Source organism: Vulpes vulpes, chromosome 16, assembly GCF_048418805.1.
Source record: "Vulpes vulpes isolate BD-2025 chromosome 16, VulVul3, whole genome shotgun sequence".
Lineage (NCBI taxonomy): Eukaryota > Metazoa > Chordata > Mammalia > Carnivora > Canidae > Vulpes > Vulpes vulpes.
The window spans coordinates 47,058,512-47,072,539 of NC_132795.1; the positions used below are offsets into that span (position 1 = coordinate 47,058,512).

The window sequence follows — 14,028 nt, forward strand, 5'->3', positions numbered from 1 at the left end:
TCTGCGGCCAAGAGGGCACTGCCCTTGGAGGACCCGTGGCACAGCCTCCCCGGCCCACCTTGTGCTCCGATCCCGAGGGCCGCTGGTCTTTCCCCCTCGTGGCACTGAAAACCCTCCCCTCTGACCGGTTCAAACAGAACTCGTCGCGCAGCCCGTGCCCACGGCCACCGGTGGCCGACATTCTGAGCTGCTGGTGCCTTCAAATGTGCTCTTATGTTCAATGATCTGTACATTGATTTCCACTTGAATTCCAAATCCCACCAAGCGCTTAAAGCAGTTGTGTATTTAAAATTCAAAAACATGTTGTTTGCCTTCAGGATTTTTGGGGGGGATATGTGTGTCATGAAACACGTTATCTCCTGAAAATGAAAGTAATACGTTCACTGGGGAGAATATTGTTTTAAAAACACAGAAAGCAAAATAAAGCAAAGCGAGTTCTGTTTCTCCCACTTTACACACACACTCATGGCAAGGAGGCATGCACACCAACGTTGGTTTTGTTTTATGGAACTGAATTCATACTATATTTGAAGTTTTGATTCTTACTATTTTTATGCTTGTACAGCCCATGCTCATCAAGTGACTAAATGACTACTTCATCCATGATTTATTCTAGGTTATTTATTATTCTTTTCATGCATAAGAGTGACAGTCTCCCCTGTTATTAGACTTTGGCAATAAAAAAAAAAAAAAAAGCCACCTTATACAGAACAGTGGAAATGCCCAGGGTGAGGTGGTCTACAGTTTTGTATTTTTGTTTTTTTTTTTTTAAGATTTTATTTATTCGTGAGAGGCACAGAGGCAGAGGACAGGCGGGGGGGAGAAGCAGGCTCCCTGTGGGAAGCCCGATGCGGGACTCGATCCCGGGACCCCGGGGTCACAGCCAACCACGGAGCCACCTCATCTAGTCCCCTCCCCTGCTGCGTCCTGACCCTCCTGAGTCCAGCTTGTTCTTCCGGCGAGTTTCCTATAGTAAGTTTTGCAAACTAGTGGAAAATCCTGCTTTTAAGCAGTGCCTTTTGAGCATTAGGCACGGCCTCGGCAGTTGGTACTGCACGGACCGCAGTGAAGGACCCAAGCGGGCATCTGCAGCTAACTTGCGATGGCCCCGATGGCCCCGTGTCCCATGCCCCCCCCCCAACCGCTGCCAGCCGAGGCCCACACCTGCAGCCTTCCCGCCAGGCCGCCCGGAAGCCCGTCTTTTCTTCTAGATCCTGAAGGTTTCCTTGTTTACATTTGCCTTTTTAATCCATCTGAAATGGACTGCATCATATTGTGAAACACAGAAACCGTTTTTTTCCCCCAAGCAGCCAGAATTGTCAGCACTGCTTGTTGAATAATTAACCTGTTTCTCATTGATTTTTGATGCTTCTTGTATTGTGTAGGGAGATACTACGGATAGAATTTTAAGCTGCTCCTTTTAATCTTCAGGCTTTTAAATTGTTTGCGAATTTCTTGGGTTTTTGTCTTGTTTCCTATAACCTTTTTTTTTTTTTTTTTAAGATTTTATTTATTTGCTTGAGAGAGAGCATGCGTGCCAGCGACACGCATGGGGAGCCCAACGTGGGGCTGGATCCCAGGACCCTGAGATCAGGAGTCAGAGGCTTAACTAACTTAGCCACCCAGGCGCCCCAGGGGTCCGGCTCTGGATTTTGGCTCAGGTCATGGGATCCAGCCCGGCATCGGGCTCCATGCCCAGCACCGTCTGCCTGAGAGTCTCCCCCCACCCTCATGCTCTCTCTTTCTCACGTAAATCAGTAAAATCTTAAAAATGCATGATTCAGAGGCTGTCAGTGGATTCACAGAGCTGTGCATTCACCACTTTGGTCAATTTTTAAGCGTTTTCATCCCCTTAGCTGGCGTGTGCCAACCGCTCCCCCCCCAAGGCCTGTGCAGCCACTGATGTACTTTCTAGGTCTAGGGAATCGCCGGTTCTGGACACTTTGAGTAGAATCACACAGGTTGTGCCCTTTTTTGTCTGGCTTCGGCATCTCTCACTTAGCACCGTGCTTTCAAGATGCAGTCACGAGGCGGCATGGCCAGAGCTCGTTCCCACGGCCAGATACCATGCCATCGTGCATTTGTACGTTTTGATTATTCGCTTATCCATCGATGCACATTTGGGCGGTTCCCACCTTTTTTTTTTGGCTATCGTGAATGACCTAAATGAACACCGACATACAAGCATCTGTTTGAGTCCCTGCTTTCAGTTATCTTGGGTCCACACGCAGGAGTGGACTGGCAGGACCTGGTAGGTCCCATTAACTTCCTGAGGAACCAGTAACTGTTAGAGAAGCTGCACCTTTACGTTCCCTCCTCACAGGGATGCACCAGGGTTCAGATTTATCCACTTCCTCACTAACACTGGTGGTTTGCCCTTTTTTTTTTTTTTTAAGATTTTTAAATTTTTATTTATTTATGATAGAGAGAGGCAGAGGGAGAAGCAGGCTCCATGCAGGGAGCCCAATGGGGGGCTCGATCCCGGGACTCCAGGATCATGCCCTGGGCCAAAAGCAGACGTGAAACCGCTGAGCCATTCAGGGATCCCCTCCCTTTCTTTCTTTTGTAATAATCATCCTAATGGGTATGAAATGGTGTCTCGTGGTGGTTTTGATTGTGCCTTTGCTTAATGAATATTGGGCATCTTCGTGTGCTTTTTGGCCATTTGTGTATCTTTGAAGACCTGTCTATTCAGGTCTTTTGCCTATTTTTTATTTTTTTTTTAATTTTTATTTATTTATGATAGTAACACACACACAGAGAGAGAGAGAGGCAGAGACATAGGCAGAGGGAGAAGCAGGCTCCACGCACCGGGAGCCCGACGTGGGACTCGATCCCAGGTCTCCAGGATCGCGCCCTGGGCCAAAGGCAGGCGCTAAACCGCAGCGCCACCCAGGGATCCCTAATTTTTTATTATTTTTTTGCCTTTTTTTTTAATTGTTTGGTTTTTGTTAATGAGCTGTAGCTCTTTATATATTCTGGATACGAATCTCTCATCAATATAGGATTTGTGAATGTTTTACCATCTGCATATTGCCTGTTCACTCCCTTCATGGTGTTCTTCAGTGCGCAAAAGGTTTTCATTTTTATGAAGTCCTATTTACCTATTTTTTTTAATTTTTATTTATTTATTTATGATAGTCACAGAGAGAGAGGCAGAGACACAGTCACAGGGAGAAGAAGCAGGCCCCATGCACCGCAAGCCTGACGTGGGATTCGATCCAAGGATCCCTATTTTTTCTTTTCTTGCTTGCATTTTTAGTGTCATAGCGAAAAAATCATTGCTAAATCCAAAGCCACGAAGATTTCCCCCAAGAGTTTCGTAGCTTAGGTCTTTGGTCCTTTTCAAGTTAATTTTTGCATATGGTGTGAGGTAGGCATCCGGCAACATTCTTCGGCACGTGGATGCCCGGTTTTCTCAGCACCATTTATTGAAAAGACAGTGCTTTCCCCATTGAATGGTCTCGGCAACCTTGTCAAAAATCAACTGGCCGGGGACTCCCAGGTGGTTCAGTGGTTGAGTGTCTGCCTTCAACTCAGGGTGTGATCCCAGGGTCCGGGGATCGAGTCCTGCATCGGGCTCCCCACATGGAGCCTGCTTCTCCCTTGCCTGTATCTCTGCCTCTCAGGAATAAATAAAATCTAAAAAAAAAAAAAAAAATTACCACCTGGAAAATTAAGCTGAGAGATTTCCCTAAATATTTACTCATTAACTCTATTTAACTATAAAAATAAACTCACTATCTGTTTCAGCGAGAAGAGTGACATAGGTCGGTTTGGTTTGGTTTCTCCTCCAGGGGAACTGCCCCCCACTGTGGGGCTGGAACTCCCCACCCGAGACCAAGAGTGGCGCACACTACCTACCAAGGGACCCACCCGCCGCCCTGTCATTGTTCCCAGGGCCATCCTGCCCCTGCTGTCCCTGACTTCCTGGGGTCCCCCACCCCCAGAGCAGCAAAGGCTGTTCATTAGCCCTGGGCTCCCGCGGGCTGGACGCTCCAGGCTGTCCAACTGTCCGCCTCCAGCGGCCCCAGAATGAGCAAGCCCCTGCAGGGTGCTGCCTGCGGCCCACAGCTCAGGGGGAGCTGACGGCTCAGAAGCGCCTGGCTGGAAGGGTGCTGGCAGGCTGAGCCCAGGCCTCGGGCCTTGACCAAGGTGGATAAGGGCGGAGGCGGAGCGGCGTCTGCAGAGGGGCAGCCCGCTCCCGTCCGCAGGCTCCTCAGCTGCCCCAAAGCCCTGGAGCCCAGTGAGGCCTGACTGTATCCTGGCGGGGACAGACTATGGGGCCATTGGCTTCGGGGCCGTGTGAGATGGCCTGGAGACTGGAGAGGGCCTGGGGACCCTGGGACAGGAGCCAACATGGCCCCTCTTGCTGTGCCCGTGGGGAGGCTCCCCAGGCTGGGCCCAGGATGCTGACTTGGGGCCCAGAGAAGCAGCGCACTGAGCCCCCTTTCTCATGCCAGCCCCCTCCGAGCGGGCAGAGGGGCCTCAGCTCACCCTCCACAGCCCTTCCCCCAGATCCGTACTTCTGGCCTCCACAGTGGTCCCCAGCACCCCATGAAGCAGCTCTAGGGAGGGACCACCCCCCAGCCCCGTGTACCTGCCCAGCCTCAGCCCACCGGCTGGGAGGGAGTGTGGAGGGGCTGCCCAGGGAGGAAGCAATTTTCCAGAAGGAAGGACAAGTGACCTGGAAGACGGAGCAGGGCAGGGGGGCGGCGGGAGCATGGGCAGGTGAGCACTGAACACTGAGTCTGTGAATATGAAAGGGCCGGGGACCCCTTGGATGGTGCCTGGACCCCCTAGGGGTCTCTGTGTAAGATGCTCCTTGTTTAAGTGCTCTCTACACCCGGTGGGAGGGGGGCTCACACTCACGCCCCGAGACTACGAGCCACAGGAGCCACACGCTCTACGATGGAGCCAGCCCAGTGCCCCCAAACTTTTAAGGTTCTAGCAGCAAATGCAAAGATTTGCTTGCCTCGGGGCCGCCCCTGTGGACGCTCCCACGCTTCTTGAACCTGCCGCCCACCAACCCAGAGCCGCCCAACTCCTCCGGGTGTCCCTGCCCTCTGAGCAGGGAAGGGAAGCTCCCAGGGCGCTTGAGAACAGCCCCCCCCAAAACACATCCTCATCAAATCCCTGGAACTTATGAATGTAATGCCTTAGAAAAGGCATCCTGCAGATGTGACCAAGGTCAGGATCCTGGGATGAGGGGGATCTCCCTGGGGCATGCAGAGGGGTCCTGAGGGAGCAGGCCATGCGCGGGGCACCAGCGTGGGCGGATCGTCCCTGGAGCCTGTGTGGGATGGCAGCCCTGCCGAGCACTTGCCACCATCTCAGCCTCTGGCTTCCACGACTCAGGAGAATCAGGTTTTGTTTCAAACCGCCAAATTTGCGGTAATTTGTCACAGAAACACAGGGACCTAACACAGCCTGTCCTGTCGCAGCAGCGGGCAGAGCGGACCCTCCTGAAGCTCTACCCCAACCCTGGCCGCGGGGGTGACTCCTGGGCCGCAGCCCCAATAGGCCAAAATCCGCACACTCTCGCACCGAATCGGAGCACTGCTCGTCTCCGGGGCACCGAGCTGAGGCCCGCAGACACAGACCACGGGGCACTGCTCTCTGTCGGGGAGCCCGTCGGGGAGCCGGGGGACCGCGCCCTGACCAGGCGGACCACCTCTCGGGCTCTAATCCGAGCGCCGAGCGCCGTGGCTTCCGGAACACAGGCACCTGTGGCCCCCAGGCCCTCCTGCGCCCGCCCGCCGGGGCCCAATCTCAGGGCGCCTCTCGGGGATACCAGTGAATGGGGCCACCCAGAACCCCGGAATCCGTGGGGACACCGCCAGCAAAACACCAACAGAGGGAAAGTCCCTGAGACTAGGATCCACTTTCTTCCGAGAAATGAGCTGCTAGGAGGGAGGGAGGGAGCCAGCACCAGCCCTGGGGCGGGGCGAAACCTGAAACCACTTGCAGAGGAGGCTTGGCCACCCCGGGGCCGGGAGGGTGGGGGGATCCTCTTGCCTGCCTTCACTGCCCTTGACCGCTCCTCGCACCACAAGGTTCTCCATAACCTGTTTTTCTAGCTACCAAATGTTTTGCTACATCTTGTTTTCTTAAGGACACTGGGCCCAGAGCACTTGCCGACGTTGCCAGGGTGAGGATGGGCAGGCAACCCCAGGAAGTGACACGGGAGCTGGAAGGGCGAGCAGCAGGGTGGGGGCGGCGGGGGCGGCGGGATCCCCGCAGCGTGGAGCCACACTAACGAGATGCTGCAAGGTCTTTATTGGCAGTGAGCAGAGCGGTCAGGCGGGGGGCGCTGGCCGTGGGTGTGCAGGTGGAGCGGGGCACTGGGCAGGCCTGGGCGGGGGTGGGGGCGGGGCAGGCTGGTCACCAGCTCAGGACCCCGGGGCAGTACTTGTCGATGAGGCCCTGGTAATAGGACCGCAGCGTGGCCACGTCTGGCAGCTCGGGACACTTGGTGTACAGGTCAAATTTGCTGCGGCAGGAGGGGGACGGTGTGGTGAGGAGGCCCCCGGGGCCCCCAGGCCCCCAGGCCCTCCTCCCACCCCCGCCCCCCAGGGCTGGCCCTACCTAAACTCCTGCACCCAGGGGAGCATGGCCAGGTCGCGCTCACTGCACAGCTGCCGGTAGTCGCCGCCAGTGTGCCAAGGGTAGAAGGAGTGGAAGCGGATCATGTAGAAGGCCTGAGGGCAGGAGCACGGCACTTGGAGCATGCTCTCAGGTGGGGGCAGGCCAGCTGACCCCCCCCCCCCACCTACCTCCGGGGGAAGAGCGAATTTGTTGAACTTCATCACCTGGTACATGTACTCTGTGGGAGACAGGGGGTCACCATCGGGCGCCCAGAGCCAGGCCCCAGGGTCCCGTCTGCCCCCCCCCCCACCCGCCCACCAGCAGCCTCACCGTCGTGGCCCCAGGACATGAGGACGTTCTCCAGCCCGCAGTGAGGCTGGTACATGCCGAGCTCCGTGCTGCAGGGAGAGAGAAGGGAGTGAGGGGCTCAGGAGCCCGTGTGACGGGGGACCAGCGGCTGGGGGTGGGGGGCACCTGTATCGAGAATCCTGGAGGTCCGGGTTGTCCTGGAAGGTAGATTCACGGAAAACCACAGAGGCCTGCGGCCGGCAGCCGACGGGGAAGGTGTCTCCAACGACGGCCCACTGGGGATATGCAGCCGGTAGAGGGGGTGACTGGCCTATCCCCCCTCCCCGGCCTGGCGGGTTCCAGAGCCCGCGGCCCAGACTGCCCCAGCATCACCCGGCCGCCCCCCTGCCCTTACCTGCGGCTCCCCTGCCAGAACCAGGACCTTCCCCAGGTCATGCAGCAGCCCCACGAGGTGGAACCAGTCTGGGAGGGACAGGGACAGAGCCGGCTAGAGCGGGTGGGAGACGAGGGCCGGGGAGGGGTTGCCTGGGGCTCAAGGGTGAGGCCAGGAAAGGGCACAGACCCCTCTTCCCACCCACCCAATGCAGCCCACCCCACCCCAGGGGCGGGGGAGGAGGGAGACACACCCTTGTCAGGGTGGGCTTTCCGGATGCCCTCGGCTGTCTGGAAGGCATGGTAGGAATTGGGGAAGTCCACGTCCGGGTCCGACTCATCCACCAGCTCGTCCAGCATGTCCACAGCCTCCAGGACAGTCATCTTCTTGTAGGAGAAGCCCCCAAACTGGATGTGCTAGGGCCGGAAGGGGGGGGCAGCATGGCCATGGGCTCGGCTGGGTCTGACCCGGGCCCCGTCCAGCCGTCCTGCTGGGGGCTGCGGGGACGGACAGCCCAGGAAGCTGCCAAGTACCTTCTTCCTGACGAAGTCCACCGTCTGATAGGTGTGCATGAGCTTGTAGGTGGCGAAGACCCGGTCCAGGAGCGGGCCAGCCTGCAAGTCAGAGGGGCCGCCAGGAAGCTCGCGGGGGCCCCGACCAGCATAGACCAACATAGCCCGGGCCGCTGCTCCAACCTCCCTGGCTGGGCCCCCAGCTGTGCAAAGGGGCAGGTGCTGCCCCTCCCCCCCAGGGAAGAAGGGGGGGCGGGCCTGGCCCGGGGAGCGTCCTTACCTCGTAGTTTCGGAAGCTGCCCTTGTCTTTGGCTTTCTCTGGGTCCATGTCTGGCCGGTAGACCAGGGAAGGGTCTGGGCCCTGATTGGGTGGAGGATTAAACCCATTTCGCGGGGATGCCGGCCCCACGGGGAAGTGAGGACATCCCCCTGTGGACACCGCAGCCTGACCGGGGGTCAGCAGCGAGGCTGGGGCACGGCGGGGCACAGACCCTCCAGAGCGCATGCACCACCGCACCACCGGAGACAAGCTGGCTCGGGGGGGTCAGCCAGATGCCCAATCGGGGTGACACCGGGGTGTGCAGGATGCTGAGTGGGAGTGCCTGGCACCAGCCCCCGGGTCTGCAGGGGGCCCAGGGGTGGGGCTGCTGACCCTTGCCCCTGCTAAGCCGCTAAGCCTAAACCAGCAGAGGAAGACAGAGGGAGGGAGCCCTTTGACCGGGGCCAGCAGACTGGCGGGAACCAGCGGGGACAGGGTGGGGGCGGCCGCTCCTTCCCACGAGGGACGCTGGCTGCGTCTCCTCTGGGCCTGGCGTACTCACCACAGCCACCTTCATCTCGAGGGAGCAGCTGGCAGTGGGGAGAAGCTTGCAGGCTGTGCCCCTATATATGCCCACAGGTTACATAAGGGACCAGCCGCCACCTTGCCCTTTGGCCTTGGCCCTTGGTAATGAGTGACCATCCACCATCCTCCTGGCCTCGGGAGTTAATGTGTCAGCACAGGAGCAGCTCCCAGGGCCCCGGCCCCGGCCCCGGCCCCGACCCCCCTCCCTGACTTCAGCTCCCTGAGACACCTACCTGATTGGGACTTGGAGGCTGCAGCGTGTGTCCCCCAGCCTCCAGCTCTCCCCCTCTCCTTCCTGCCCCTCCCTGTTCGCCCCTCCCCTCTCCTCCCCTCCCCTCCCCACCCCTCCCCACACCTCCCCACCCACAGCAGGCCCCTCCCAACAGGTGTGCAGACCCCAGGCCCCACCTATCAGCCTCAGGCTTCCCGGATTCCACTAAGGGCAGGGGCTTTTAGGAAAAGTTATTCTGAGCCTCGCTAAATGAAGGTGAAAGACTTTATTCACGACTATTGCAACAGGGGAGAGAGAATCCAGCCGGGCCGCTGCCAGGAAGCAGAGTGGGGTCCGTGGACGGGAAGTCACTAGGGGCAGATACTGAGGAGGGGGGATCCTTGCTAACACTGGGTGAGGCCCTGTGGAGTAGCCTGGCTGCCATTGGGTCAAGAGGGCGCCCTGTGTCTGGATTTGGAGGTGAGGGCTCCGTCGGGGTAAGGGCAGAGCACAGAACAGGCCAGGGCGGGCACATGCAGCGGGGACCTGACATTCTCCGAGAGAAGGAGGCTGACTGGGAGCAGAACCAGCCCTTGTGGTATGTCAGAAAGATGGCGGGTGGAGCTGGGGGCAGTCAGAGTATGGTCAGGGCAGGGAGGTCAGGGCAGGGAGGCAGCAGGGGGACGCAGGGCAGTGGCTGACCCGGCATGTAGGCTGGAGCCCCTACTCAGCTTTACTGGGCGAGAAGGCTGGGGGGCTGCTCCTGGCTGTGCTGACAACAAGCTGGGGAGCACGGGGACCCCTTCAAAGTGCCACCTGTTGTCCTGATACATGGGGAGTCGTGGGGTGTCATTTGCTTTGCTCCCAAGGAGGTAGTTTCCCTGGGTCTCCTCCCACTGTGGCTGTGGGGAGGGGGCTGTTTGCTGGTGCCTCCCGCAGCTGGGCAAGCATTGGCTGAGGAAGGGTGGGGGCCCCGGGGAGGGGACTGAGCTGTCACCCCAAAGCAGGTGGTGGCTTAGAGTAGAAGGAGTCAACGACCAGCTGACTGTCTGGGGCGATGGGGAGAGGCAGACAGACGGCTGCTGGGGCCCTGGGGCTGCTCGGGGGCTGCCGCCACCAGTCCGGGTGGACACCAAGTCAGTGCCCCAAGTGGCCGGGAGCTCAGGGGCCAGGCGGACAGCAGGTCCGATGCTGTGACCACGTGTCACGGTGCAGAGATGCTTGGAGCTCAACAGTCTGTCACCTGCAACCTTGTGGAGAGCCTCAGCGAGGACAGGGCGTCCTGGGGGCTGGCCGCTCTGACCCCGGAGGAGGGGCACTCTACACGGAGAATGAGCACGCACGGGCCCAGGACTGGGTGCTGGGTGGGGGTGGGAGTGGGGCACCTGGCCACATGGTGCTCCTGACTCTCTGGGTTTGACCCTCCTAGACCGCTCCTCTTCCTGGCTCCCCCTCCCACCTCCTCACTGCCCTGCTGACACCCTGCGGTGACCACAGGCCCCTGGCCCCTCTGCCCACGGTCACACACACCAGTTCCAGCCTCTTAGCTGCTTTTCAGGGGCCTCCCTGCCACCCCCTGTGGATGTGGGGTCCTGGCACTGCCAGTGCCTGGCCATCCTCAGATCTCTGCTCGCCAGGCAGCCTTTCCCACGCCAACTGTGACTGCCCTCACCTGAGCTCAGGAAGCAGCCTCACCTGTCCCCACGGGGCCTAAGGGAGGGCAGGAGCCTTACCTGGCCAGGCGGGTCCCCAGCTAGAAGAGCAGACACTGGGTGGGAGCCCAGATGGGCTTCTCCAGGAGACTCCCGTGCTGGGGACCCCACGGGTGGACGCTGCGCTGGCAGGGGAAACTCACCTGACCTCTGTGGCCGTGGCTTCTGCTCCTCGACTGGGGGTAGTGATAGTGCTGACCTCACGGGTGGTGGAGATGTTGGCGGAGGAGCACTGTCATCACTGTTTGCCATGAACGAGGCACCACCTTTCTGGAGGCTGGGCTGTGCCTTGTGTGGCTGGGATGGAGGGCACAGTCCCCAGGGATGCCCCGCATGGGAAGGACCCACCCGGGGTGGACACACAGCAGAACTGGCCCGAGAGCTCGTTCTAACCTTTAAAGGACCATCTGCCTCCCTGACTCTCCATAAGCCTGCCACCTCCGTGGGTCCCCAGGCGGGGCAGGGTGGGCTCACGGAGACTGGGAGGCCTGAGGTGCCCCCACCCTCGCTTGGCATCCAGCCACTTGAGGTGGTGGTGGCTGTGACGTCATTGACCTGTTTGGGCTGGGAGATCTTGCTCCCTCCCCCTGTGCCCCGTGTGCCCCCTCCCAGGCTCCCCTGTGTTGCCTGGAGATCCAGGGAGGGGTCCCCATTTGGACCCTGACCTCAGCCTCCAGAGTTGGCGACTGGAGCAACAGTTCCTGGCGTGGCCTGCCCTCCCTCATGCCGGCCCCGGGGACGGGGACCACCGTGGGGTCCCCCTGCCTGCTGCCCTCACAGACTCAAGGGCACGGGGGTGGGAAGGCTGGGGCCCCGGGACAGGCCAAGCGGGGCTCAGTCTGATGGGGTCAGGTCCAGTGGGGAGGGCCGGGTGTGCCTGCTTGGCCCTGGCCTCCCCATGTCTTGGGGAGGCCTGGCTCCCAAAGCCCTTTTGGGAGCCCAGACTGCTTGCGGACCTGCTTGGGCTGCGGTGCTAGCCACGGAACCTGGTGGGTGTGGGGTAGGGCAGGGGGCGCTTCGGGGGGTCGCCAGCTCTTCAGGGGACTGCTGTTTGCAGGAGGTCCGGGGGGCCGGGTGGGGGCTCTGGGATCAAGGTGCAGCATCCCGGCTGGGATGGGCCGCTCCACCTCAGCCGTAGCTGTAGGGGCTGCTGGGGTCCATGGGGGCTGCGTTCCGTGGGCCGGCTGACCCCACCAGCTGCCATAGGCGGTGGCTGAGGTTCTGGATCTGGCAGGTGCCCAGCACACAGCCCACCCGCAGGAGCTGGGCTTGGGACCTGCGGGGGCCCCGGTGTCGGTGGGCACCATCCCGGAGAGGCTGAGCCGTGGCAGGGGCTCGGCTGGTGCGCCGTGGAGGCTGGAGGGCCTGCTGTGGCTTCCAGGCCACAGGCCGAGGCGCAGGGGATCGAGGCTTCAGGCTGCTGGAAGGGGCACGGGCTGGGGACTCCCTGCGGCGGGGGGGGGGGGGGCGGAGGAAGGAAACCTGGTGGCCCAAACTTTCAGGGACCCCCTCAAGCCCAGCCACTCTCCCTTCCACAGAGGCATGGGGTCACGGGCAGGGGAAGCCCAGTTTCCCCAGAGCCCTGGAGCGCTGCCAGGGGAAGCCCACGGCGCCTTCTGAGCCCTGGGCTTGGGTCCTGGCCCTCAGCCACCTCAGCAGCCCAGGTCCCATGTCCATTCACCTGAACCTCCCCGGGCAAAGGGCGCCACTGGCCCCCGTGGGTCACTATGCTTAGGACCCGCATGCTCCCCCTTCCCCTGGGTGGGAGAGGTGGGCAGTCCTGGGCATCCCTCCACCTCCCTCTCTTGGCTGACCTCTCCCTCCTTGAGGGGATGGCTCTACCAACAGGGGGCTGGGGGATGGGGGAAGTGTCCTTGGGGGGAGACAAAGGAGGAGGGGCCGCTTGCCCCCCCTCAGGATTTGAAGGCCTACATGGGCCCTTGATTTAGGAGGAAAGCCCTAGCAGCAGGTGGAGGGGGCCCAAGTGCTGGGGAATGTTGGGGGGACGCCTCCCCGTGGGCCATGGCACGGGCAGCTGTGAACCCCGCTCACCTGGGGGGGGCAGGCCGCTGGCTCCCGCCCAGGCTGCGGGACAGGGCGCCCGGGAGCAGCAGGTAGAGGAGGCTGATGCAACCGAGGGTGCCGGTCAGGAGCCAGGCCATGGCGGGCGGGGCTGCGGGGAGGGAGCCAGGCAGGTGTGGGGACCACGGCCCTCACCTGCAGCCAGCCCTCTCCCGGCACACTGGGTAGCCCTGGTGGTCAGGGGCACAGGCCCAGGGCAGGCAAGCTCATACCTACGTCTGTCTGTCCGTCCGTCCGTCTGTCTGTCTGCGGGCCAGCAGGTCTCAGGGGAGAAGCGGCAGCAGGCTGGGCCAGGAGCCTCCTTGTTCCAGTAAGGCCTGTGCTAGGTCGGGGGTCCCGCTAGGGGACTGACCTCAGCACCTCCAGAGCTGAATAGTCCTTCCAGGAGGAGGCGGAGCCAGATGCCCCAGGCAGGCCGGAGCCGCCCTCCTGCTCCCTACTCCGACACAGCCCGGTAGCGCGTAGCGCGGAGGGAGCCGTCACAGGGCAGCCCGCTGGGAGCCCCCCCAACCCTCGGGCCCTAGCGGCTCCCAGCCGCACGCCCCACCTCTGGCGCCTTCCGGGGGCGGGGGCCGGGGGAACGTTCCAGGCTGAGGGGGCAGGTGTTGGGGGTGCGTCGGCCAGTCTGGTCCCTCCCCCAGGTGTCTGCCCCATGAGCGGCCTGGGCGGGTCTGGCCCGAATGCCCGCCGCCACAGGCTAGCTGCTCAGCTCCTCACTACGGTGATTCAGAGGCCCTTCCCCCAGGGTCCCCGTCTCTGCCCTCTCTTCCCCGAGACAGGGATCATGAGGACTTTCTGAGAAATTTAAGTAAAAAGTGAGAGCCCTCAATTACCACCCACCACGTATCTTTCCAGGCGGGTAACCCCTCCTGACTTGCTCTTGTGCAACATATCTCACCTGGGGCAGGTGGAGGGGTATGTGCATCGCACCTGGGGCAGGTGGAGGGGTGTGTGCATCGCACCTGGGGGAGGTGGAGGGGATGTGTGTGCATCGTACCTGGGGCAGGTGGAGTGGGTGTGTATCTCACCTATGGCAGGTGGAGGGGCATGTGTATCTCACCTGGGGCAGGTGGAGGGGGGTGTGCATCACACCTGCATACTGGAGTAAAAACATGTGAAGACAGAGACCCCCACTCTCCCTGTGCATGGCCCCACCCCGACACACATGTGTTCTGTAACTTTTTTTTTTTTTTTTACTTATGATAGTCACAGAGAGAGAGAGAGGCAGAGACACAGGCAGAGGGAGAGGGAGAAGCAGGCTCCATGCAACGGGAGCCCGATGTAGGATTCGATCCCGGGTCTCCAGGATCGCGCCCTGGGCCAAAGGCAGGCGCCAAACCGCTGCGCCACCCAGGGATCCCTGTTCTGTAACTTCTAAATTGATCTTTTACTTATGA

General features: G+C 60.6%; 2 protein-coding genes across 5 annotated transcripts; both read right to left on the bottom strand.

The window, feature by feature from the left end:
• Positions 1-3,107: 3,107 nt before the first annotated feature.
• MIOX (myo-inositol oxygenase) lies at positions 3,108-8,891 on the bottom strand. 2 transcript variants are annotated; one of them, XM_072742879.1, is made up of 11 exons: positions 8,860-8,891; positions 8,604-8,664; positions 8,063-8,143; positions 7,804-7,884; positions 7,524-7,686; positions 7,292-7,359; positions 7,063-7,172; positions 6,919-6,986; positions 6,777-6,826; positions 6,589-6,701; positions 6,265-6,493 (listed from the first exon to the last, which is right to left on the bottom strand). In XM_072742879.1, exons 2-11 carry the CDS (start codon positions 8,616-8,618, stop codon positions 6,385-6,387), a joined length of 858 nt encoding a protein of 285 aa, XP_072598980.1. In that variant the 5' UTR covers positions 8,619-8,664; positions 8,860-8,891; the 3' UTR covers positions 6,265-6,384. The 2 variants fall into 2 exon arrangements, with proteins under 2 accessions (XP_072598981.1, XP_072598980.1); XM_072742880.1 differs by lacking the exons at positions 6,265-6,493; positions 6,589-6,701; positions 8,860-8,891 and adding an exon at positions 3,108-3,642 and having other exon boundaries at positions 8,604-8,724.
• Positions 8,892-9,108: 217 nt separating this feature from the next.
• On the bottom strand, positions 9,109-13,304 carry ADM2 (adrenomedullin 2). Of its 3 annotated transcripts, none has more exons than XM_072742881.1 (3): positions 12,844-13,304; positions 12,602-12,722; positions 9,109-11,996 (listed from the first exon to the last, which is right to left on the bottom strand). In XM_072742881.1, exons 2-3 carry the CDS (start codon positions 12,709-12,711, stop codon positions 11,678-11,680), a joined length of 429 nt encoding a protein of 142 aa, XP_072598982.1. In that variant the 5' UTR covers positions 12,712-12,722; positions 12,844-13,304; the 3' UTR covers positions 9,109-11,677. The 3 variants fall into 3 exon arrangements, with proteins under 3 accessions (XP_072598982.1, XP_072598984.1, XP_072598983.1); XM_072742883.1 differs by having other exon boundaries at positions 12,984-13,198; XM_072742882.1 differs by having other exon boundaries at positions 12,848-13,198.
• Positions 13,305-14,028: the final 724 nt, after the last annotated feature.

What these genes read in the sequence shown, in the direction of transcription:
- MIOX (XM_072742879.1), bottom strand. An exon ending in TGGACTTCGTCAGGAAGAAG is followed by an intron (nt 7,687 to 7,803) that starts GTACTTGGCAGC and finishes TTCCGGCCCTAG; the next exon opens with CACATCCAGTTTGGGGGCTT. An exon ending in CATGTCCTGGGGCCACGACG is followed by an intron (nt 6,827 to 6,918) that starts GTGAGGCTGCTG and finishes TGTCTCCCACAG; the next exon opens with AGTACATGTACCAGGTGATG.
- ADM2 (XM_072742881.1), bottom strand. Translation starts at nt 12,711, where the DNA reads ATGGCCTGGCTCCTGACCGGCACCCTCGGTTGCATCAGCCTCCTCTAC. An exon ending in CAGCGGCCTGCCCCCCCCAG is followed by an intron (nt 11,997 to 12,601) that starts GTGAGCGGGGTT and finishes CCCCCGCCGCAG; the next exon opens with GGAGTCCCCAGCCCGTGCCC.